The sequence below is a fragment of the Trichechus manatus genome, unplaced genomic scaffold, assembly GCF_000243295.1.
Source record: "Trichechus manatus latirostris isolate Lorelei unplaced genomic scaffold, TriManLat1.0 scaffold00069, whole genome shotgun sequence".
Lineage (NCBI taxonomy): Eukaryota > Metazoa > Chordata > Mammalia > Sirenia > Trichechidae > Trichechus > Trichechus manatus.
In genome coordinates this window covers 4,634,240-4,660,037 of record NW_004444005.1, presented here as the reverse complement: position 1 = coordinate 4,660,037, position 25,798 = coordinate 4,634,240, and the positions used below count along the sequence as shown (strand labels likewise).

General features: G+C 41.8%; 1 protein-coding gene across 3 annotated transcripts in view; it reads left to right on the top strand.

The window, feature by feature from the left end:
• ARFGAP3 (ADP ribosylation factor GTPase activating protein 3) overlaps positions 1-25,798 on the top strand; it is a 71,007-nt gene that overhangs the window by 25,385 nt on the left and 19,824 nt on the right. For all 3 annotated transcript variants that reach the window (XM_004379988.2, XM_023734593.1, XM_023734594.1), the window contains 6 exons: positions 3,231-3,290; positions 4,627-4,673; positions 5,321-5,463; positions 12,136-12,264; positions 12,715-12,837; positions 20,226-20,357. In XM_004379988.2, coding sequence (XP_004380045.1) covers positions 3,231-3,290; positions 4,627-4,673; positions 5,321-5,463; positions 12,136-12,264; positions 12,715-12,837; positions 20,226-20,357 — 634 coding nt within the window. The remainder of the gene's footprint in view (positions 1-3,230; positions 3,291-4,626; positions 4,674-5,320; positions 5,464-12,135; positions 12,265-12,714; positions 12,838-20,225; positions 20,358-25,798) is intronic.

Below are 25,798 nucleotides of genomic sequence, written 5' to 3'. Positions count from 1 at the left end.
CAGCAAACTCCCGATTTTAGAATGCCTGTTTCTCATTTTACTGCTATAGGAGGAGGCCTGTCAGTAGTCAGGATAGGGACGTTTCACACTGTGGGGAAGAGTGAATTATTCAATAAACGGAGTTGGGACAACTGTCTAGCATTTTGGGAAAAAACAAAAACAAAGCAGAATTCCTTCCTTACTCCTTACACCAGACTAAACTCAGGTGGATCAGAGCTTTAAATAGAAAACATGAAAAGGTGGTGATACTAGAAGAAAACACGGGTGAGCTTTTCTGTAATCCTGGAGTAGGGGGGTCCTTCTGTGCATAGTCAAGCCTCGTAAAAGGAAGAGATTAATAAATCTGATGATATGCACATTTAGCATTTCTGCTTTAAATTACTCTAAAGCCAAGACAGATGATAAACTGGGAGGTAGATTTGCAATTCACGTACAGACAAAAGGCGTGTCTCCTTAATATGCAAAGAATTCTGGCTTGTCTGATTTTGTATGATTCACAGCCTGCGATTTTGTCACCTTGTATTTTTTATGCACATGACCTTAAATGCCTGCAGAGAAGACACATACAAACCTCTAACTGGATTTCAGCCCTTTCATTTCCTACAATCATGCTACAGTGACTGTGGATTATGTATCTTATAAGGGACAGAAAAAAGATAATTTGACTGCTGTTACCGTGACAACTTAATAGCATAAAAGGCCCTTGAGATTGAAGGGTACATGTCACAGGAGATACATTTAACCTCTAAAGTCCAGATAAGTGAGTCTGTTTTATTAGCAGAAACCTATGATAACTAAATACAGAGTAAGATGTTATTCTTTTAAACACTTTTCCTGAAGGGTTTCTTCTAAAAGATTTTAACGTTGAGAATTCCGTGTCCTTTCACACCTGCAACAGCACTGTCCTCTGGTCTCCGCCAGCATTTCTCTTATGCAGCTGCTAAGTAGGGACACCTGTTGTTTCCAGGCTTTACCCCGGTTTCATCTGTTAGTTCTGGGTGACACAGTGCAGTCTTGGTTAAGGATTACAAAGTGAAAAAGAGAGAAAAAATAACTTTCACGAATAGAATCTGGAGCATGAAATATCCATGTGTATGCTCTTGTTCTCTGATGTCTTTCCAGGGTCCAGAGCAGTTCCTGGCCCATAGCAGGTAATCCACTGTGCACCACTCAGGGACCTTGGAATTGCTAAAATTAAACTGCTTACGGCATTTATATGAGAAACAACTTGTATCCAGAATATATATATTAAAAAAAAAAAAAACTCTTCCAGTTGAACAATAAGAAGACAGACAACTCAGTTAAAAACGGACAAAAGGTTTGAACAGATACTTTTCAACCAAAGATATCCAAATGGCTAATAAGCACATACTCATAGGAAGTTGCCAGACAAAACCCCGATGAGCTAACCACTGCACTTCCATTGTTGTCAGCTGCTGCTGTGTCAGGTCTGACTCATGGCAACTCCCGTGTGTGCAGAGTAGAACTGCTTCATAGGGTTTTCAAGGCTGTGACCTTTCAGAAACCGATTGCCAGGCCTGTCTTTCGGCTAGTAGTTGAGCGCTTAACCGTTTGCACCACCCAGGGAGCTTAGCGTAGCTAAATTTTCAAAGACTGACAGTACCAAGTGTTAGTGAGGATGTGGAGTGACTGGAACTCTCATACATTGCTGGTGGACATATAAAACAGCGCAACCACTTTGGAAAACAGTGTGACAGTTTCTCATAAAGTTACACATACGTTTACAATATAACCCAGCAATTCCACGCCTATGTATTTACTCAAGAGAAACAAAAACATATGTCCAAAAAGGACTTGTTCACAAATGTTCATAATGGCTTTATTCATAATAATCCCAAACTGGAAACAACACAAATGTTGCTAAGGGTACATGGGTAAACCACCTGTAGTATATTCACACACTGGAATACCACTTAACAGTAAAAAGAAATGACTACCGATACATACAGCAACGGGAATGACTCCCAGAAACAGTATGCCGAGTAAAAGAAGCCAAACAAAAAGAGCACCTAGCGTGTATTTCACTTACGTGAAATTATAGTGTCAGTAAAACTCAGCTACAGTGACAGAAAGCAGACCTCTGGTTCCTCAGGGCCTGGGGTTGGGGTGGGGAAGATTGATTGCAGAGAGGCATGAGGGAACTTTTCGGGGTGATGGAAATCTCCAGGATCGTTTTTTAGGTAAACTAGAAAACAGGGCAGATTTCCTAGCAACTGAAAATTTAGATTTCTATCCTTGCTATGTTAGAGTTTCCACATATTGACATTTGTTGTTGTTAGGTGCCGTCGAGTCGATTCTGACTCATAGTGACCCCATGTACAACAGAACGAAACACTGCCTGGTCCTGCGCCATCCTCACAATCATTGTTACGCTTAAGCCCACTGTTGGCAGCCACTGTGTCAGTCTGTCTTGTTGAGAGTCTTCCTCTTTTTCACTAACCCTCTACTTTACCAAGCATGATGTCCTTCTCCAGGAATTGATCCTTCCTGACATGTCCAAAGTATGTGAGACGTAGTCTCACCATCCTTGCTTCCAAGGAGCATTCTGGTTGCACTTCTTTCAATACAGATTGGTTCATTCTTTTGGAAGTCCATGGTATATTCAATATTCTTCTCCAATACTGGGTGTATAGTCCACATACGAACTAGGTGTCTCAGAACAAGTTAATTCCAAACACCAAATCATCAGGTAGAATTCCAAGTGATATTAGTTAGAGAGACCAGTAACATTTTTATATGTAAAGCTACTAGATATACTTCTATTTTATAGTATATAAAAGTATATAAAATATACTTCTATTTTAATGGACTTAAATTTTTTAAAAATTTATTTTGTTGTTGTTGAGAATATACACAGCAAAACATACACCATTTCAGCAGTTTCTACACGTACAATTCAGTGACATTGATTGTATTTGAGTTGTGCAACCATTCTCCCCCTCCTTTTCTGAGTTGTTCCTCCCCCATTAACATAGACTCACTGCCCCTAAGTTTCCTATCTAATCTTTCAAGTTGCTGTTGTCAATTATTTTAAAGAACTTTTAAAGGAGACTTCTACTAATGATAGAATATAATGTGGAGCTAAAAAGAAAGATGACCACTGACAGAATTGGGTATTTGCATCGAACAAGTTGTACTGAGCGTTACATCTTCAGAAGCAAGTCAGCAAGTCTAGTTCCTGCATTGACATCCATGTGCTTAACTTGCAGGTGGACCAGAACAAGGACCAAGTGTGGAAGGTCTGAATACAGCAACCAAGGCTGCTTTAGGTAATAAAGGTATTCTGAGTTAAAGAGTGAGTTCATTAAGAAAAGAATGAGCTGCATCCATGAGTTCGGCCTAGGTGTCTTATAATTTATAGAATAGTCTAGCGTCGTGACTAAAGCTATTAAGGAAACTTTATTAAACAAAAAATGCTCTTCAGTTCTAGCCACCTTGATGACTGTAAAATGCAGCAGCCTGTATACCTACCTACGATTGCTGTCAATGCCTTTGATCTGCTGGTTTATGTTGGGCTGATTTTGTGTTCCCATCATAAACCCGAGGTCAGAGCAGCCTCACCAGGCCTGTTTACTCAAGGACTCTTAACATTTTCTTCTTGTTCTGATTTTACAAGAAGTGAACTCAATCTTTAATTTTTCACTATTAGGGAATTATAATTTGAAATTGGCGCTTATTGGGTTGCATTAATTGGAAAGCAACCATCTTGATGAAAATCACTAAAGTGTTAGGAATGTTCTGGACATACGCATCATGTATTAGACGGGTACGAGGTTGGGAGCAGGTTATGTGACTATGACAACACAAAGCTAAAAGAAAGTGATGGAAAGAGTTGATGTGGGTGTCTTTTTCACCCTTGAGACGTAATGATGTTATTCTCTCACTAGGTATAAAGATTTTAATCTTAGTTGGTTGAGGTTTTATGATGTCTTTTCCCCTTAAAACACATTCTTTTCTTTGTTTAAAAAAAAAAATTAAGAGTTTATTCTTGCTGGGTCTCTTAAACATAATTCTGAAAACAGAACATATTACCTGTGATAAAAATTTACCCAGAAAATGATTTGTAAGGAACTTTCTCTAAAAGCATCATATATTTTTGTGTCATTTATAAAGTACTAATAATAAAATGATAGAGTTTTTTATATTTCTTATTGGTTAATATGATAAAATCTGTACGAGAAGGTGAAAAAGCACATCACTCGCTGCGTTATGTGTTATAAAATAACTTTAACTGGTGAGTTTAATATACATAAAAATTGCTCCTCAAGAAAGCAACAAAGTACTAAGCTTGGGCTTCCCGCCTTGCCCTCTCGGATCATTTTTTTCTCTTCACGGTGGTGTTCAAAAAACACGTTCTCTCTGAGTGTGGACACTGCACGGAATTACAGCTGGAGAGTGTCTGAGTCCTGTCTTGGTGAAGTTCTGTTAATCTAAAATAGACTCATAGACTGGAGTCTTCTAGGTGACAAACGAGTGTGGAAACTGTGCTAGTCTTTTAAATAATAATGTCCAGTATCTTAGAATTTTTTTTAAGACCACACTAAAAATAGAATAATTATTTATGATTTCTGTTGATCTGACTTTTTTATTTTTATTTTTTGGCAGAGGTTTCTTCTATCATTAAAAAGAAACCAAATCAAGCTAAAAAAGGAGTGAGTATTATTTATAAAATATTTGATGTATCAGCTATAAAATAGCTTGTGCTCAAGAAAGCCACCTTTGGCATTTGATTTTTATTTATTTATATTTTTTCTTTTGAGCCACATCATAATCAGTGTGGCTTTGATGAAGAGTTATATTTTGTTCACTGAGGTGAATGTTATACTTAGTGAATGTTTTTTAGGGCGAGTATATTTAACATTTCTTCAGTCTATGGCAAAACACTAAAAAAAAAAAAATACATTAACAAAGTCCCCCTGGGAAGTTCAGCTATGCTTATATTTCTGTATGCACTAACATTTTGTGAGGCTGAATGGGCTGTCTGGTAAGCTTTCAGATACAGCGAGGGGTTGAAATGCACGGGCTCTGGAGGCGGGTGCTAGGGCTTCAATCCTGGCTTTGTCACTTACTTACTGTGTGATCTTGGCCAAGTCACTTAACTTGCATGAGCTTCGGTTTCCTCTTCTGTAAACTGGGGGTGACAATAATCCCAGCTTCACAGAGTTGTGAGGACCGAGCAAGAGAACGCATGTGAAGTGTTTGCACAGTGCCTGGCGTGCAGTAAACCACAGTAGATGTGAGCTGTGTTACAAACGTTTTCAAACAGTTTGGGTAGAATATAATCTTATGTATCTTCTAGCTTGGGGCCAAAAAAGGAAGTTTGGGAGCGCAGAAACTGGCGAGTAAGAACTTCAATGAGATTGAAAAACAAGCCCAAGCTGTAGATAAGGTGAAGGAACAGGAGGACCGTCTGGCCCGGGCAGCACCTAAGGAAGAATCAATGTAAGTTTAATTTAGTTATAGTAATACATTTTCAGTGAAGAAAACTATTAATTCAACAACTCTGAGATTTGCTTTCCAAGTGTCAACCAATTATTATTTTTAAGTGTGTGTGTGCACGTGTGCAAAATTTAGCTTTATGGAAAAAACTAATATTGAAGTGGCATGGAGAAAAGATTAGAAGGGAAGGAGACTAGCAGCAAGAGAGAGGAGCAATAGTTCTGGCTGGAGCTGTGAGAGCAGGACTGAGATGTCAGTGAGAAGGCAAAGAAAGGCTGGTGTACAGAAGCATTTCCACATGAAAAGATACTCGCCATCATCAGTCACTTGAGAAATGCCAGGTGAGACCACAAGGAGATCCCACTTCACACCCACTAACCAAAACACCCATTGCAGAGTTGGTTCCGGCTCAGCGACCCTACAGACAGAGTAGAACTACACGACAGGGTTTCCAAGGATGTAGTCCTTACGAAGCAGACTGCCACATCTTTCTCCTGCAGAGTGGCTGGCGGGTTTGAACCACCAGCCTTCTGGTTAGCAGGAGAGTGCCTAACCACTGCGCCACCAGGGCTTCTAACACCCACTAGGAGGGCTATAACCCAAAAGACAATAACAGGTGTTGTCAAGGTTGTGGAAAATTGGAACCCTCATTCATCGTTGGTGGGAATGTAAAATGGTGCAGCTGCTGTGGAAAACAGTCTGGCAGTTCTTCAAAATGTTAAAGAGTTACCATATGCCAAGCAATTACACTCCTAGGTATAATATCAAAGAGAAATGTGTGCACACAAAAACTTGTATAGTACACAAGTGTTCATAGCAACATAATTCAGGATAGCTAAAAAGTGAAAACAACCCAAATGTCCATTGACTGATGACTGGATTATCAGATGTGGTCTATCCATACAGTGGAATATTATTTAGCCATAAAAAGAAATGTACTGATAGATGCTACAACATGGATGAACCTTGAAAACATTACGCTAAGCAAAAGATGCCAGACACAAAAGACTATATAATGTCTGATCCCATATATATAATGTTCAAAATAGGCAAATATATAGAGACAGAATGCAGTGACTAAGTGCTTGGCTGCTAACCAACAGGTAGGTGGTTCGAACCTACCAGCTGCTCCTCGGGAGAAAGGTGTGGCAATCTGCTTTCATAAGGTTTACAGCTTTGGAAATCCTATGGGGCAGTTCTACTCTGTCCTATAGGGTCACTAGGAGCTGGAATTGACTCAATGGCAACAGACGTTTTACAGAGACTGGAAGTATACTAGTGGTTGCCAGGGGCTGGAGGAGGAGGGATGGGGGAAGGACAAGTCATGGGTATGGGATGTGTTTATTGGGTAATGAAATGTTCTGGGATTAGGTAGTCAATGTACTACAAACCACTGAACCGTACTCTTTAAAAGGGTACATTTTTCGAATGTGAAATTATCTTAGTGGTAGAAAGAAGAGTATTTATAACATGAAGCCCACTGGACTCGGTGACTGAAGTCTAAATGTGTGGTGGGAGGCTGTGGTGGCATCTCCTAGGTTCTGAGTCTGCAGCTTGAAGGCGTCTCAGAGCCTGACTTAGGCAGAGAGATGGGGAAGGGGAAGAGCCGAAGAGGACGAAGAGGGAATTCTGCTGTTTGCCCCGGGGGCCTGCCCGGATGGAACAAGTTGGAGTGACGATGAAGGTCCTTAAAGTCAGGCTGGTAGTTTTACATGTTATCTGAGAAGCAGAAAGAGCTCCTTAGGGAGTGCCATGATGAAGGGGGGTGTAGGACAGTGAGCCCAGTAGTGATATCCAGGATAAAAAGAATGGGAAGAAACTGGAATCCAGGAGGCCAGTTAAGAAACTGGTTTTGTATTAGTTAATTCTTGTTAATCCTGGTAATTATGTTGTATAAAGGTTCCAGGAACACTGAATTAGCAAATACTGAATCATTGTTCCTGGGGGAAATACAGGGCTAGGTTCCTGCGAGCCTCTGGTCACAACATTTTCATCAACCAGTCAATACATAACCTTTCATATGTGTTTCTGTTTAAAGACACCTTATTTAATATGTATTGTTGATTCATTAGAGCCCTAGTGGTGCAGTGGTTAAGAGCTTGGCTGCTAACCAAAAGGTCAGTGGTTTGAATCCACCGGTCACTCCTTGGAAGCCCTATGGGGCAGTTCTGCTCTGTCCTGTATGGTCGCTATGAGTCGGAATCTACTTGATGGCAGTGGGTTTGGTTTCGCTTTGGTTGATTCATTGACAATGAACTCGCAGCAACAGCCCTATAACGTATTCCTGAACAAAGTTTATCTAACGTGCATATTTTCTCCGTAAGGCACATCACAGCCTCCTTGCACGTAGGAACACTAGACAGCACTTCAGCAGTACGCATGGGGGCCATTTGAAACAGCAAAGGCACAAAAATGTGAAAAACGTGATGCCCAATGGACCAGGGGGAAGAAAAGGATCCTTGTTTACAGTCTATGAGAGCTGAACCAAGAAGGCAGAGCGTGCAGATTGTTCACTCTGCCCGTGTCTGTGAATGACTGCAAAAGCACCTCGAGTATTCATTTTGGGTTACATTTATTGAGTAGGCAAATTCACAAATACGGAATCCGCGAATAATGAGGGCTGACTGTAGTCATTTAAGGCTCGTGAGAAGTTTTCATTTGTGCTGGAAACAATGGAAATATGGCCATCTGGAGACTGTGACTGGGTATAAGAGATCACAAGGACACCAGTGACCGCCCTGACAGGGAGCACACCAGAGAGTCCCTGATGGAACAGGTGAAAGGTGGGTTGCAAAACTCAAATTCTGGTAAAAAGACCAGACTTGATGGTCTGACTGAGACTGGAGGAACCCCGGAAAGCGTTGCCCCTGGACTCTCTGTCAGCCCAGAACTAAAACAATTTCCGAGGCCAACGCTTTAGACAAAGATTGGACTGGATTGTGGGACATAAAATGATGCTTGTGAAGAGTGTGCTGCTTAGCTCAAGTAGCTACATGAGACTAAGTGGGCAGCTTCTGTCCGGAGGCGAGATGAGAAGGCAGAGAGGGTCAGGAGCTGGCTGAATGGACACGGGAAATCCGGGGTGGAAAGGAGGAGTGTGCCGTCACAGTATAGGGAGAGCAACTAGGGTCACATACCAATGTATGTGTACATTTTTTATGAGAGACTAACTTGAAATGTAAACTTTCACTTAGAGTACAGCAATAAACAAAATAAAAAAAAATCACAAGGAGCGTAGAAAGGGCAAGTGCAACACAGAAAGAAAAGGCACCTTGGGTGCCTCTGTTACATCTGTGTTTTTTTTTTTAATTTATCTGGCATTTTCTCTTATTTTTGGGTGTGTTACAGTTTCAGTTTTGAGTTACTACTGACTGAAAACCCAAATCTGTTGCCATGGGGTCAATTCATAGCAACCCCTTAGGACAGGGTAGAACTGCCCCACAGGGTTTCCAAGGAGCGGCTGGTGGATCTGAACCACCAACCTTTTGGTTAGCAGCCTGAGCTCTTAACCACTGCACCACCAGGGCTCCGCTACAGACTGTAAGTAGAAGAAAATAATAGTACCTATTTTTTGAGATTGTTTTGAAGGTTAACATAGGTAATGCTCTGTAAAGTTCCTCGAACAACACCTGGCACATAGAAAGTGCTCAGTCAGTATGATTTCTTAGTATATTCATTCTGACACTTCGCTAAGTGGAATTCCTAAGGTAAGCCGAGATGGTTTGAAATTGAGGGACACTGCTCCTTGTCATTCAGCTCACAGAACACAGGGGGCAGCACGGAACTGTATTTAGGTTACATATGCTTTATGTAAAATTTACTTTGTCACAAACTTCACTTCATTTTCTCTTACTAGGCTAGATTTTTAACCCTGGAAAAAGGGAAGAGTTCGACTGAGTGTTCAGATGGCTTCTCTTGGTGTTTGGGAGTGGGTTCTGTCCCGTTTGCTCACGCTTGAGTTGTTCATGGTGGTGGTAGAGGGCTCCTCTGTAGGTGCTCAGTCACCTGGAGTTTTCCCAGGGCCCTGATGGAAACAAAACAGACAGACTGTGGGAAGCAGCGGTTTCTTCCTGCGGGTGAGGTGCATAGGGAAGTATGAAAACATACGGAATCAGTGTGTTAATGTTAGAAGCGATGCCAGCCTGCATTTGTCTTTCATTAGGAGCTGCTTGACACATCATAAAGGCAAAATGTAATGGATGAGTTTTTATGAATTTGATTTGAGACCCAACTTGGCAGCTTCTTGCACTTTTTCTGGTGGTCAGAACAACTTTGGCACTATGTCTTAGACCCTGTCGCTGCAGCTCAGACCCACTGCGGCTCAGGTCACCAAGCCAGTGCTGTGAAGGCCAGGAGAGGCTGCATATGTTTTATTCTTAAGACGTGAGAATGTTATTCTTCTGCCAGTTGGTTCTTTTAATGGAAATAAGTGACGTTACTTCAGTCAGCAGCAGCATTGCTTCTCTTCTTTTTTTTAGTTTCTCGTTCAAAAATCCCCTTATACACAAATGGTTTGGTGACGTTGGCTGCCCCCCCCCCCAGTGTGTCAGCACTCTCCCCCTTTCCCTTTCCACCCCGGGTTCCCCATGTCCATTCGTCCAGTTTTCCTGTCCCTTCCTGCCTTCTGGTCTTTGCTTTTGGGCAGGTATTGCCTATTTGGTCCTGTATACTTGACTGAACTAGGAAGCATGTTCCTCACATGTGTTATTGTTTATTTCAAAAAAAATCATTGCTGTCAAGTCGATTCCGACTCATAGTGAGGAATGGCTGGTGGATTCGAACTGCCGACCTTTTGGATAGCAGCCGAAGGCTTAACCGCTGCGCCACGTTGGTTTTATGTTGTTGTTAGGTGCTGTTGGGGTGGCTCTGACTCGTAGAGATCCTTAGCGCAGCAGAACAAAACACTGCCTGGTTCTGGGCCTGCTTTATAGGCCTGTCCAATCTTGGGCTGAAACGTGGACTTCAGTTCTGAGTTAGCAGGGTGCCTGGGGACCACAGTCCCGGGGGTTCCTCCAGTCTCTGTCAGACCAACAGGTCTGGTCTTTTTTTGTAAATATGAACTCTGTTCTTCATTTTTCTCCCGCTCGGTCCGGAACCCTCTATTGGGATCCCTGTCGGAGTGGTGGCAGCATTGTTCCTTGTACCATCAGACTGTGAAACTAAACCATCCATGCAGTGCCCAGGTCCTCGCCTTCTGGCAGTTTCTCAGCCATCCTCAGAGCCTGGCTGTGTGTATCAGGTGGTGGGAAGAGCGGGACGAGGCGGTGTGCCATCTGTTCTCTGAGAGAGGCACCGGACTCGGCTTGTGTGATCTTCATCCCTCCCTCAAGCCTGGGCCGGGAAGGGCTTCTGCTGAGAAACCTGAGGTTTTGACTTTTGAACACCATTAGTGCTCCGAGCGGCGCTGCAGCAAGCCTGACTGCTAGGCACATGCTTTTAGCGAGTGATGGCCCCAGGCTCGGGTCAGCCATCCTGGGAAGTAAAATGTTCCCATCTGTCTTTCTAACAGAACTCACCTTCTGCAGGAGAATCTGTTGAGGCAGTCATACCTACTAGCGATTGTGAACAAGATCTAGTGTTTTCCTCCAAAATTATACTTGAAAGAGTGTTATTTATTTGCTGAGAAATAAAATGGGTATACTGCTACAATCTGTTCTGTAGGAATGATAGTAAAGAAATAAGCTGCCAAATTAAAACAGTCCAGAGAAGTCCTGCTTAACTCATTAAAGGAAGAAAGTCGCGAAAGCAAGGTGACGTTTTCCTAGTAAGAAACTCTGCTGTCATTCTAGTTACTACCCATGAAGAATCTGTGATATTTTACATAATGTTATAAAGTGAATAATAACTTGGCAATCCTCATTAGGTAGCATGCTCTGAAATGTTGGTGCTGTCTTACATGATACAGTGCTGCCCTTATTGCTCATATCGGCATAGTTTTCGTCATGAAAAATTAAGCATTTATGGCATCGTTTAGAAATCTGAAAGTCAGGACAATGTTTTCTACATCTTTTAACACTTTTTGTGTATTATTCGGAACAGGTATTTGATAACTAGATGAGCAGTGACTGACTGGTAGTGCTGAAGAAAGTACTGGCCAATGAATGACTGTGCAATTTAAAATGCTCTTGGGAAGCTTGATTACATAAAGAGACCCTATGGGAATGTCTTTTGTAAACTGAAGAATCCTTTTGCAACTTAATTTATCTGTAAATATGTAAAGTCAAATTTATATATATTGTTATCTTAAATCAGAGCAAATGGTGAGAACTACCTCGCACTTTTCACTTGTAATGTGGCAATGTAATAACATATTAATGCAAGTAAGATTCTGATTGTTACTATCATACATAGAAATAATCTAGGTCTATGTGATATTGTTATCTAGTAGTAGGTAACGTAAATTATTATTATGTGCTGACAGGTAATATGGACTAAACCTGAACAGTAATGTAGGTTCAGCCGCAACCCAAAAGTGGCTGTGAACTCATTCCAATTGTCTTGAGTGTCTACTCTAAAAAGACCAGTAGAAAAAAAAAAGCCAGCTTACCTTTATGATTGTTATTTATAGAAAGAAGCACAAAGCTAAAAGTATCATTCCATGTTTCATTTTGCTTTGTATTTTAACTTAAGAACACGGTTACAGCTACATTAAGGCGGGTTTGGTTTGTCTCACAGGGTTGCATCACTGCGATTAGCCTATAAGGATCTCGAAATTCAGATGAAGAAAGATGAAAAGATGAACATCAGTGGCAAAAAAACAGTGGAATCAGAGAGACTTGGCATGGGATTTGGGAATTGCAGAAGGTATGTGAGTCTGTATTCTCTTAGATTTCGGAATTTAGACCAGTTTGCTAATCATGAATGTATTTTCCTTGGGCTAATTTCAACTCTAGAAGCATTTTCTTGTTATTCCTTGTTTCTTTAATTGTGTTGTTTTACTATAATATTTAACAGAGCATGAAAAATTCCAAACTTGGCTCCCAGAAAAAAAAAGCCAGGACGGACTCGTCCCTGAGTACATACTGGAGCGGACACCACAGACAGCTCTACATATGTTGTCTGTGTTCTGTATTCTTAGCTAACAATACTCAAAAGGCTTGATGTTGTTAAAGACTTACACTCCCAAAATGATTATTTTTGTTGCTTCTGTTTTAACCCCACTCATTGATTTTTGTTCAGAGTATAGATTTAAAAATTCATTCTTTGGTGAAAGCAGAAGTCTGTATGAACTGTTTTCTTCTTTGTTTTCTCAAGTGCTATTTCCCATTCGGTGACTTCAGACATGCAGACCATAGAACAGGAGACGCCCATCACGGCCAAACCAAGAAAAAAGTACAGTGAAGACAACGATGATTCGTATTTTACTTCCAACTCAAGGTAATCTATTAGAAATCATCATTAAAGTGTCAGTTTGAAAAGCAACAACTATTATGGACTTATTAGTTTATTTGCATTAGGAGCAAGCAGAAACCAGTTTTACTTCCTTCATTGTTTTTAAAAGCTTTGGCTGGAGCCAAGGCTGTCCTTTAGAGTACAAATTGGGGAAACATTTGTAAGTAGACAATGTTTGGTAATATTAAAATGTTTGATAATAAAATCAGCAACCAAGAGTTGAAATCAGGGTAGAAGAGACGTGTTTATCTGAAATGAGAAACTGGAGAACGATGCAAAATCCTGGAGGTCTATGTTAAGTTGTTTAGTCTTATTTAGACATCAGTCAGCAGCTGGAACGTTTCATAGCTGTGCCTTAGGGCTTCAGCAGATTCTTTTGTTTCAAATACCAGCTTCAGGAATTTCCAGTTGGCAGGGTAGAGTGTGTGTGTGTGTGTGTGTGTCTGTGTGTGTGTGTCTGTGTGTGTCTGTGTGTGTGTGTCTGTGTGTGTCTGTGTGTGTCTGTGTGTGTCTGTGTGTGTCTGTGTGTGTGTGTGTGTGTGTGTGTGTGTGTGTGTATGCAGAATGCTATTGCACTTTGAGGGACCCGGGAGGAAGCCCAGCTTCCTGTTCTTCAGCACTCCTGGTTCGGGTTCACGCAGCCTGCAGGGGCAGGGAGAGTGAACTTCAACTTGAATCAGCCTACTTGGTGAAGTTCAGCACAGGTGGGGAGGCCTGCTAAAAAGGCACCAAGTACACCTGTGATTTCACGGGCGCTGGGTACCAGCTGAGAACAGAGGGGGCAAGAGTGTAGGCCCAGGAGCCAGGAGGCGTAGATTTGAATCCCAGCTTTGCCACATAACTGGCTGTGTGACCTTAGACAGGTTATTGAACCTGTCTGTGCTGCAGCTTCCTCATCTGTACGTGGATCAAGAGGCAGGCGTTCAGACTGAGCAAAGGGATACTGCGTGGTTCAGGACTGGAAAAGGTGTGGGGCAGGGTATTATCTTTTCACCTTACTTGTTTAATCTGTATGCTGGAAAATATTCCGGGAAGCTGGATTATATGACGAACGTGGCATCAGGATTGGAGGAGGACTCATTAACAACCTGCAATATGCAGAAGAGACAATCTTGCTTGCCGAAAATGAAGAGGACTTGAAGCACTTACTGATAAAAGTAAAAGGCTACAGCCTTCACTATGGATCACAGCTCAACACATAAGGGAGGCAAAAATCCTCACAACTGGACCAATAAACAACATGGTGATAAATGGAGAAAAAAATTGAAGTTTTCAAGGATTTCATCCTACTTGGATCAATAATCAGCACCATGGAAGCAGCAATCAAGAAATCAAATAATGCTCTGTTAACCCAGAACTGAAACCATTCCGGAAGCCCACACTTCAGATGAAGATTAAACAGGACTATAAAACAAAAAATAATACACGTGAGGAACGTGCTTCTTAGTTCAATCAGATCTACGAGACCAAATGGGCAGCTCCAGTCCAGAAGCAGAATGGGAAGGCAGGAAGGGACGGGAACTGGTCAAATGGACACAGGGAACCTGGGGTGGAAAGGGGGAGTGTGCTGTCACGTTGTGGGGATTGCAGCTAATGTCACAAAACAATATGTGTATACATTTTTGAATGAAATTAACGTGAGCTGTAAACTTTCACCTAAAGCACAATTTAAAAAAAAGAAATCAAATAACATACCACATTTTTATGCAAATAATGTGCACACCTACATTTGTTTGCCAACTGCCTTCCCCCCCCACCCCCCACCGCAAGCTATTTTCCTAAGTGCTGGCTGTGCCAATTTTTTTACATGCTGCTATAAAAAAATTAGCATAGTGCGCTTACTGTGAAAACACCTCATGGGGGAAGAGAGGGAGGGAGCTGTTGGCAAACAAATGTAGAAGGCTTGTGTTATTTACATAAAAATATGTTATTGCTTTGGGCAAATCTGCTGCAAAAGACCTCTAAAGTTTCAAAAAGCAAAGATGTCCCTTTAATGACTAAGGTGGGCCTGACCCAAGTCATGGTATTTTTAGTCACCTCATACGTACACAAAAGCTGGAGAATGAATAAGGAAAACAGAAGAAGAATTGATACCTTTAAATTGTGGTTTTGGCGAAGAATATTGAATATACCATGGACTGTCAGCATAATGAAAAATCAGTCTCAGAAGAAATGCAACCAGAATGCTCCTTAGAACTGAGAATGGTGAGACTTTGTCTTGCTTACTTCGGACACATCACAAAGACCAAATGGTAGAAAAGAACATCATGTTTGGTAAAGTGGAGGGTCAGTGAAAACGAGGGGAACCTTCAGTGAGATGGATTGACACAGTGGCCTCAACAATGGAATCAAACATACAAAGGTCACGGAGACGGGGCAGAGCCAGGCAATGTTTCCTTCTGTTACGCGTACGGTTGCCACGAGTCAGAGTGTTCAACGGCAACCACCATCGCCACCGTTATTACTGTTACTAGCTGCTATTATGATATAAAAACTCAAGGGACCGTGTGGCTCTGTCTCAATGTTTAATCACTATTGTTAGACCATTGAATTGACCACATTGAGGCCCACCTTCTCCGTGGGGGCTTGTGAGAATGGAAGGTGTGCGTGCTGAATATGTGGCAGTTGTTATAGCATGCCATCATGCCCATTCTGGAGGGCATTGGAGCTGTCTGGCATCTACACAGGCTCAAAGCGTTTTCTTTTAAAATGGAAATGTATATTAACTATTAACTAGAATCTGATTGTGAAATTACACATTTTCATATGAAAGTTCATGGCATGGATAAGGAATTGTATAATGAGTAATATCCTTAAAAAAAAGTCTAAGCATGTTGTTGTGTGCCAGGGGGTTGATTCTGACTCATAGCAACCCTGTAAGACAGAGTAGAACTGCTCCATAGGGTTTCCTAGGCTGTAATCTTTACAGAAGCTGACTGCCACATCTTTCTCCCTCGGAGTGGCTGGTGGGTTCGAACCACTGACCTTTTGGTTAGCAGCCGAGCACTTAACCATTGCGCCACCAGGGCTTCTCTGTCTAAGCATAGCTCCAGGTATTTGACAAAAAAAAAAATTAGTAGCATAGGGTGTTCCATTTCAGTACTTGCAGGGACGTGGGTGGTTTATATTTGCCTATCTTGAGTAACCTTTACAGGCACCAGGTTTCACTTTACTTAGAGATTACACCCAACTTGTTCCTTTTGAAAGTGTTTAAAGAAAATACATTTTATACAGGATAAAATTAAATTTGTCATTTGGTTTGAAAACTGATGCATGTCACATTATTTCAGATCTGCATATTAAATGAAGGTCAGAGGGAACTCTGAGTAATGTTGGCCCTACATTTGTCTGTCAGGCTCCTTCACACAACACTTACATGATTATCTCATTGCTCATTAGCAACCCCTGCAGACTCCACAACATGTGTATGATTATCTCGTTGCTCATCAACAACCCCTGCAGACGATAATATAGGAAGGTAGAGAAAATAAATTTCAAGTCAAGTCAATGCTATTGCTTGGTAGCAGAGTCGGTAAGAGAAAATGTTAAAAGTGAGGGTGTCACCCACTGAATGGGCCCCGAGAACCTTCAGGAGGGCTTTACTGGCTCCAGGTCCTGGCCTGACTCTGGTGGGACTTTATCTGCCTAGAGTGGTTTCAGGGATCCTTTAGCCTTCTCCTCCATCAAAGGATTAGTCAAGAGTTAGCCCTAAAGGCCTCCGTTGCTATGAAACAATTGTTAATGGTTTGGAAGAACCTGGGAGCAGATGATGTTTTTATAAAGAGTCCACTCTGGGTTCCCACCATAGAGACCCTGTTTATCATGACCTGCAATGACCATCAGGAGCACAGACGCCTTTTCTGTCCCTCCTTGGTCAGGTAGCCACGGTGTGCAGAACATGGCACTGTTGGGTGCTTTGGCAACTGAGGTAAAATAGACAAGGACGCTCTGAAAGCAGGCAGATTCGTTCCCTGAAGAGCTCTTACTGCTGCCAAATTATTCATTAGCCCATTAGAACTTGAATATTATGAATTATGAAAGAGCATTTTCTGTTTCTATTAAAACTAAGATCAACCATATCCTTGGATTTTGTTTATTTCCAGTATATAAACAATGTAGCTATATATTGAGTACACAGTAATGGAAGTAGAACCGTTCGCTCAGTCTTGTAAAGTTAGTGTGGCATTAACTGGGACAGACAGTCATCTATACCTGTAAATCAGATATGACCTGATGTTAAGGTGCTCTTCTCCTGGGATTTTAAGGGATATTTTCAGGGTTGGTAAAGACTGAGTGCGACGGCAAAAATAAACGTAAAAAGCATTGCGAACTGGGATCTAGAAATCAAGACATTAGAAGGTCAGTAAAGGTTTGGAGGTCAAGGAAGGCCGTGTGTTTCCTGTGAGATGTAAGTGTGCCCGGCCATTAGTCAGTCACCTTCACCCCATCCTTCCAAGGGGCAGCTGGAGGCCTGGCCAAGCGTCCGTCTGTCCCCCAGCGAGTTGCTGAGAGCCTCTCATGGGTGAACGGTGGGAACAGAAGCCCCAGCCTGCCTTCCGAGTACACGGAACACTCTATGACAGGCTCATGCTGGCCAGGGGAAGCCAGGCAAAACAGCTTTCTCTCTCCTTCAGAATGTGGATGGTCCAAGCATTTTACAATAACCCGATGCCCCTAGTTTCAGGGTAACCACATTGGCTTATTTGAATGAAACATGTTATGTCTTTGGAGTGACGCTTCTTGTTGTTGTGTGCCATCTAGTCGATTCTGACTCCTAGCAACCCTACAGGACAGAGGAGAGCTGCCCCATAGGGTTTCCATGGCGTTAATCTTCATGGAAGCAGATCGCCAGGTCTTTTCTCCCACGGAGCTGCTGGTGGGTTCGAACCACGGACCTTTCTGTTAGCAGATGAGCACTTAACCATCGTGCCACGAGGGCCCCTTGGAGTGATGATGCTGCTGTTGCCATCGTTAGGTGCCATCGAGTTGGTTCTGACTCCTAGTGACCGTATGTACAACAGAACGAAATGCTGCCTGGCCCTGCACCATCCTCACAATTGTTGCTACGTTTGAGCCCATTGTTGCAGCCACTGTGTCAGTCTACCTCAGTGAAGGTCTTCCACTTTTTCTCTGACCCTCTGCTTTACCAAGCATGATGTTTTCACAAGCAATGATGCTAAACCTGCAAAATTCTAAGTCTCAGAATCTCAGAGTTGTAAAGAAAGTTGAAAGTCCAGCCAGCATCCATGCTTGCATCCCTACTCCATGCCCTCCCAAGTGGCCACCCAGCGTCTGCTTACACCCCTCCTTCTCATCAGGGCAGCCTGTTCAGTCCCCAGCAGCTCTGTGACATAATGCCGCCTTATACCCGTACGTCTCCCTGGGTTCTGAGCTCCAGTCAGCCTCCCTTTGTGCAGGCCCCATGAGGGCGGGAGCTGAACGTGTCTTCCTGGCCTGTGTCTTCACCTAGCTGAGGGCCTGGCCCTGACGGGCGCTTATTAAATATTTTTCGAATTCCTCTCTAAATTGGTTCTTTCCCTTGAGCGCCTGCAAATAAGTTCTTCAAGTATTTGAAGATAACTTTCCAGTCCAGCATGCGTCCCACACCTTTCAAGCCTTCCTCCTCTGACGTGACTTCGCACCCCTTCGTCATCCTGGTCTCTTTTCTCTGAACAGGGTCTGGGTTGTCTCTGTTCCTTCAGGTCGAGCCAGTGTGCAGCACTGGTCGCCGTCAGCCGCTGAGAGGCATGACTGGCCTGATCAGCTTCTAGCTGGAATCCAGATACACCTTGTTCACTGCCTTTTCCTTCCCGGGGAGAGAAGGCACGTGTAATGAGATTTGTTCTTAATGACTTTGTGCCAGAGAAGGCAGAAACCACATTTAGAAATTCTGCCTCCTCTCAATTACCCATATGAGATCACATCATCGGCTTCAAACAGCAGGTATGGCCCTTTGCCCCTTCCCCACCCCCACCCCCGTTTTTTTTCTGACAGGAAAAAGAGTATATTTGTTCTTAAGATTTTCTTTTCCAGATCTTAGCTCACTGGGTCCCTGGCCTGTCCTTCCAGGTTCTGCTGCCCTCTTACATGCGTCTCTGGCTACAGGCCCTTCGGCTGCCTGGACTTCCCTTCTGTCGTGTGACTTCTTAGCACACCAGAGCTCGCGGCCTCCCTGCTTCCATCTCCACGCATCTTGACTTTCTTCATTTTTCCTTTCCTCATTCTTAAACCCTGGAGTACACCTCTCTCCTCCCAACTTGAAACCTGCCTATGAGGAGTACATGGCTGGCCTGCTGGTTTTCCTACCCTGACTTGTCAAGAATTCTAAGACAGCATGATCGTTTTTTATTAAGGCGCCTGGCACTTCCACCTCACCTACCAATCTCTGTCCTAGACCCCGCAATCCCTGCTGCTCTCGGTCAAGGGTTTTTCTCTAACCGTGCAGGACTGAAAGGGGTCGTTGCATTCTGCTCTCTGGGTTAACACCCTGCTCAGTGATGCTCAGCTGATGAAGGGTGAACCGACCAGCAGGCCAGCATCCCCTCTGCTCAGTCTAGTTACTTCAAGCTCCAGACTGAAGGAGCGTCTGCAGAATGGTCCAGTGATCAATAATCTGTCCCTTTGTATCTGACTCCATGAGGACGTTAATAAGCATCATTTACATTAAATGGTGGTTATTGTTATGATTGATGCCTTAAGCCATGCTTAACATGGAACAGCTTGTCAGCAGTAAGCTCCTTGAATGGGGTCGGCTCCCCAGGCCCAGCAGCATTGTTTGTGATTACCTAGGAAACCCTGTGGGGCAGTTCTGCTCTGTCATGTAGGGTCACTATGAGTCGGAATCAACTTGCTGGCACCCAACAACAACAATGAGGCAGAATTAGACCTGAAAAAAAGAAACGTGTAAATCTGTGTTGGAGAGCACTTGAAGATGTCCCATGTTGCCCAGATAGGCTAGGTTAGGCCCAAATCTCAAAGGTTTCACACAGCAACTGTTTATTTCTTGCTCACATAAAGTCTGCTGTGGGTACAGGTGATTGTCCAGAGCACCTTTCCTCCGTGTGGCACCTCAGTTTCATAGGCTGGTGGAGGTTTAACCTACATGAGGCTGTACCATCTGGAAAACATGACCCGTTCCATGTAGCAAGGGATGAGAGGGCTGGGTGAGTTGAGCACTAGTACTTTAAAGGCTTTGGAAATGACATGCCATGTTTCTGCTCCTGTTTCATTGGCCAGTTTTAGTCATGTGGCCACCTCTAACTTCAACGGGCCAGGGAAGTGCAGTTCCCGCGTACCCAGAAGTGGAGGAGAACTGATATGGGTGAACATCCGTGAAGTTCTCCACCATCATTTTCCTACTCTTTTTCATGCAGGTACTTTGATGAGCCAATGGAGTTACGGAGCAGTTCTTTTTCCAGCTGGGATGACAGTTCAGATTCCTATTGGAAAAAAGAGGCCATCAAGGATACTGATACAATTCTGAAAACCACAGGCTATTCAGACAGGTATGAACAGCGAAACTAGGGGGTTGTAAACAGTCAATCTATGCATCTCTACAAAAAAATTACTGACGTGTGACATGAAAACCTTTCTAAGACTAGTAAATGATTTTGTTGTACTAATTGAAGAATATTCTTTTTATTTTATACGCATGTATCTAAATCAGAGGGTATACATCACAATCACCTGGGGACCTTTGAAAAAACATGGATGCATGGGCCTTTCCCTGGAGAGGCTAATTCCATGGGACACGGGTGGCCAAGACCAGGAATGTGTCACTCACCCCACCCCCCATTTTTTGTTTTTTTTTAAATAATATTTTATTATGTTTTTGGTGAAAGTTTACACAGCAAATTAGGTTCCCGTTTGACAATTTCTACACAGATTGTCTAGTGACATTAGTTACATTTTTCACAAAGTGTCAGCATTTCTCTTTAATTGCATTCTGGTTGTTGCATTTCTAATATTCTAATTTCCCTGTCCCCTTATCTTCTTATCTTTGCTTTAGAGTGATTATTGACCTTTTGGTCTCATATAGATGGTTTTTTACTGGTGCACCATACTCAAGGGTAATATCTTTTATTTTGTGTACTGATTGGTTATTTCACTAAAAGGTGACCTCAGGGATTAGTTTCAGTTCAAGATTTAAATAGTCTCTCAGAGTGATAGTCTCAGTGAGTCCTCTAGTCTCAACTGGTCCAGTAAGTCTGGACTTTTTAAGAATTTGAGTTCTGTTCCATGTTTTTCTACTGTTTGGTCAGGTTCCATCTATTGTGACCCTGATCAAAACGGTTGGTAGTGGTAGCCAGGCACCATCTAATTCTTCTGGTCTCAGGATAGATGAGACCATGGCTTGTACAGGCTGTTAGCGCTGTAGACTAGTTTATTCTGTCGCTGTTGTTGGGTGCCATGGAGTCAGTTCTGACTCATAGTCACCCTGTGTACAACAGAACTAAACACTGCCCAGTCCTGTCCCATCCTCACTATCGTTGCTGTGTTTGAGCCCATTGTTGCAGCCACTGTGTCAGTCCATCTTGTTGAGGTCTTCCTCTTTTGTGCTGATCTTCTGCTTTACCAAGCATGATTTCCTTCTCCAGGGACTGGTCCCTCCTGATAACATGTCCAAAGTATGTGAGACGAAGTCTCGCTATCCTTGCTTCTAAGGAGCATTCTGGCTGTACTTCTTCCAAGACAGATTTGTTCGTGTTTCTGGCAGTCCACGGTATATTCAGTGTTCTTTGCCAACACCGTAATTCAAAAGTTTCAATTCTTCCTCCGTCTTCCTTATTCGTTGTTCAGCTTTCGTGTGCATATGAGGTGATTGAAAACATCATAGCTTGGGTCAGGTGCACCTTAGTCTTCAAAGTGACATCTTTGTTTTTAACACTTGAAAGAGGTCCTTTGTAGCAGATTTGCCCAATATAATATGTGGTTTGATTTCTTGACTTCCGCTTCCATGGGCATTGATTGTGGATCCAAGTAAAATGAAATCCTTGGCAACTTCAATTTTTCTCCATTTATCATGATGTTGCTTACAGGCAGTTGAGAGAATTTTTGTTTTCTTTATGTTGAGGTGTAATTCATAGTGAAGGCTGTGGTCTTTGATCTTCATCAGTAAGTGCTTCAAGTCCTCTTCCCTTTCAGCAAGCAAAGCTGTGTAATTTGCATATTGCAGGTTCTTGACGAGTCTTCCTCCAATCCTGATTCCCCGTTCTTCATATAGTCCAGCTTCTCCGATTATTTGCTCAGCGTACAGATTGAATAAGTATAGTAAAAGGATACAACCCTGACACACACCTTTTCTGATTTTAAACCACCCAGTATCCCCTTGTTCTGTTCAAACAACTGCCTCTTGGCCTATGTACAGGTTCTGCATGAGCACAATTAGGTGTTCTGGAATTCCTATTCTTTGCAATGTTACCCATAATTCTTATGATTCACACAGTTGAACGCCTTTGCATAGTCAATAAAGCACAGATAAACATCTTTCTGGTATTCTTTGCTATCAACCAAGATCCATCTGACATCAGCAGTGATATCCCTCATTCCATGTCCTCTTCTGAATCAGGCTTGAATCTGGCAGTTCCCTGTCGATGTACTGCTGCATCCGTTTTTGAATTTTCTTCGGCAAAATTTTACTTGTGTGTGATATTAATGATATTGTTTGATAATTTCTGCATTCTCTTGGATCACCTTTCTTTGGAATGGGCACAAATATGGATCTCTTCCAGTCAGTTGGCCAGGTAGCTGTCTTCCAGATTTCTTGGCATAGATGAGTGAGTGCTTCCAACACGGCATCTGTTTGTCAAAATATCTCAACTGGAGATTCCTGGAACCTTGTTCTTCACCAATGCCTTCAGTGCAGCTTGGACCTCTTCCTTCAGTACCATCGGTTCTTGATCATATGCTAACTCCTGAAATGGTTGGACGTTGACCAATTCTTTTTGGTACAGTGACTCTGTATATTCCTTCCATCTTCTTTTGATGCTTCTTGTGTTGTTCAGTATTTTGCCCACAGAATCCTTCAGTATTGCAACTCGAAGCTTGAATTTTTTCTTCAGTTTCTTTCAGCTTGGGAAATGCCGAGCATGTTCTTCCCTTTTGTTTTTCTAACTCCAGGTCTTTGAACATTTCATTATAATACTTTGTCTTCTTGAGCCACCCTTTGAAATCTTCTGTTCAGCTCTTTGACTTCATCAAGTCTGTTAGCTTTAGCTACTTGACGTTCAAGAGCAACTTTCAGAGTCTCTTTTGACATCCATTTTGGTCTTTTCCTTCTTTCCTGTCTTTTTAATGACCTCTTGCTTTCTTCGTTTATGATGTCTTTGATGTCATCCCACAACTTGTCTGGTCGTCGGTCGTTAGTGTTCAATACGTCAAATCTGTTCTTGAGATGGTCTCTAAATTGAGGTGGGATATAATCAAGGTTATGCTTTGGCTGTGGGTACAAGTGATTCTCCAGAGCAGCTCAGTTGTCCAGGCCGGTGGAGGTTTAACCTACTCTCCCTGTTTTAAGTTATTATTCACATAGAGTAAAATGCCTATTTTTCAGATTACAATAGTGCAAGTTTTGACAGACATACACAATTGAGTAACTGCCACCAAAACCAAGATACAGAATAGTTCCATCACCCCTAAACTTCCCTGTGCCCCTTTGTAGTCAATACCCTGGACCCCAGCCCCAGCTCCTGGCAACCACTGGTCTGTTTTCTGGTCTTAGAATTTTACCTTTTCCTGAATGTCATATAGATGGAATCATACATTAAGTGGCCTTTTGAGTTTGGGCTTTTTGAACTTTTCGTAGTGCATTTGAGATTCATCCATGTCGTTGTGTTCATTTCTTTTTATGGGTGAGTTTATCCATTTACCTGCTGAAGGACATCTGGGTTGTCTCCAGTTTTGGAGGGATTATGAATAAAGTCATTATAAATATTAATATACAGGGTTTTGTGTAAACATAAGTGTTCTTTCACTTGAGTAAATACCTAGGAGTGTGATTGCTGGTTTGTATATGTTTAACTTTATGGGAAGCTGCCAAACTGTTTTCCAAAGTAGCTGTGGCATTTTGCATTCCCACCAGCAACGTATGGAGTTCCAGTTGCTGCACAGCCTCACTAGCACTTGGTATTGTCAGTTTTAAAAAAAATTTAGCCATCCTAAGAAGTGTGTAGTTGTACCACAATCATGTATCTCATGATTGTATCTCATGGTTTAAATTTGCATTTTCCTAATGACTAATTATGTTGAGCATCTTTTCATAAGCTTTTCTTGTCATCTGTATGCCTTCTTTGGTGAAGAGTTCTTTTCCCATTTTTTATTGGATTTTTTGTTCCCTTATTATTATTATTACTATTATTATTATTGAGTTTTGAGAGTTCTTTATATATTCTGGATCCAAGTACTTTATCAGATAGATGTTTTGCCACTTTTTTCTCCCAGTCTGCCTTCTTTTGAATTGAGTATTATTTATAATTCCACTTATCTCCACTATTGGCTTATTATTTATATACTTTTAAAAAATTTTTCAGTGGTTGCCCTTGGATTTACAATATATATTTTGACTTATTAAAATCTCCTTTCAAGTAATAATATTCCACTTCATATGCAGTGTAAGGATCTTACAACAGTGTACTCCCAATTCTTCTCTCCCATTTTTGTGTTAATGTTGTCATACATTTTGTTTTTAACTTTTTTTTTTTTTGTACTTTAGATGAAGATTCACAGAGCAAACAAGTTTCTCATTAAACAATACATTATTGTTTTGTGACACTGGTTGGCAACCCCACAACATGTCAATAATCTCCCCTTCTTGATATTGGATTCCTCATTACTAGCTTTCCTGTCTCCTCCTGCCTTCTCGTCCTTGTCCCTGGGCTGGTGTGCCCGTTTAGTCTCATTTTGTTTTATGGGCCTGTCTAATCTTTGGCTGAAGGGTGAACCTCAGGAGTGACTTCATTACTGAGCTGTAAGGGTGTCCAGGGGCCATACTCTCAGGGTGCATTTTACTTTTGTATGTACTATAACACAGAATATGTTGCTGCTATTTTTGTGTTAGATATCTTTTAGAGGAATTAAAAGTCAGAAAAATAACTTATTTATCTTCATTTATGCCATTTCCAGTGCTTTTCATTTCTTTGTGTAGATCAAAGTTTCTATCTGATATCATATTCCTTATACTTGAAGAACTTCCTTGTAGTGGAGGTCCATTGGCAATGAATTCTCTCAGTTTTGGTTTACCTGAAAAAGTCTTTATTTTTCCTTCATTTTTTAAAGATATTTTCACTGCGTATTGAATTCTGGGTTAACAGTTTATCTTTCTGCATTTTAAAGATGTTGCCCCTTTTTCTTCTGGTTTGCGTAGTTTCTAACAATAAGTCTGCTGTAATTCTTAACTTTGTTCCTTTCTATGTAATGTATCTTTTTTTTTTTCCTCCTCTGCTTGCTGTCAAGATTTTCTTTGTCTTTGACTTCCAGCAGTTTGAATATGGTATGTCTTGTGGGGGAGGGAGGTATCACAGGAGACTAGTATTTATCTTGCTTGGTGTTCTTTGAGCTCTTTGGATATGTGGCTGCCATTGATTTTGGGAAGTTCTCGGCCATTATTTCTTCAAATGTTTCTTCTGCCCCATTCTCTCTCATCTCCCTCTGGGATTCCAGTTATACTTATGTTATGCCATTTGATATTTGACCCATCACTCTTGGATGTTATGTTCTGTTTTTATTGTTGTTTTTCACTCTTTATTTCTCTTTGTGTTTCAGTTTGCATAATTTTATTTATTTATTTTCAAGTTCATTGATTCTTTCCTCAGTGTGCTGAGTGTACTGATGAGTCCCTTGAAGGCATCCTTTATCTCTGCTACCATGTTTTTTTGTTTCTAGTATTTCCATTGGATTCTTTATTATAATTTCCATCTCTCTGCTGAAATTACCCCTTTGACCATGCATG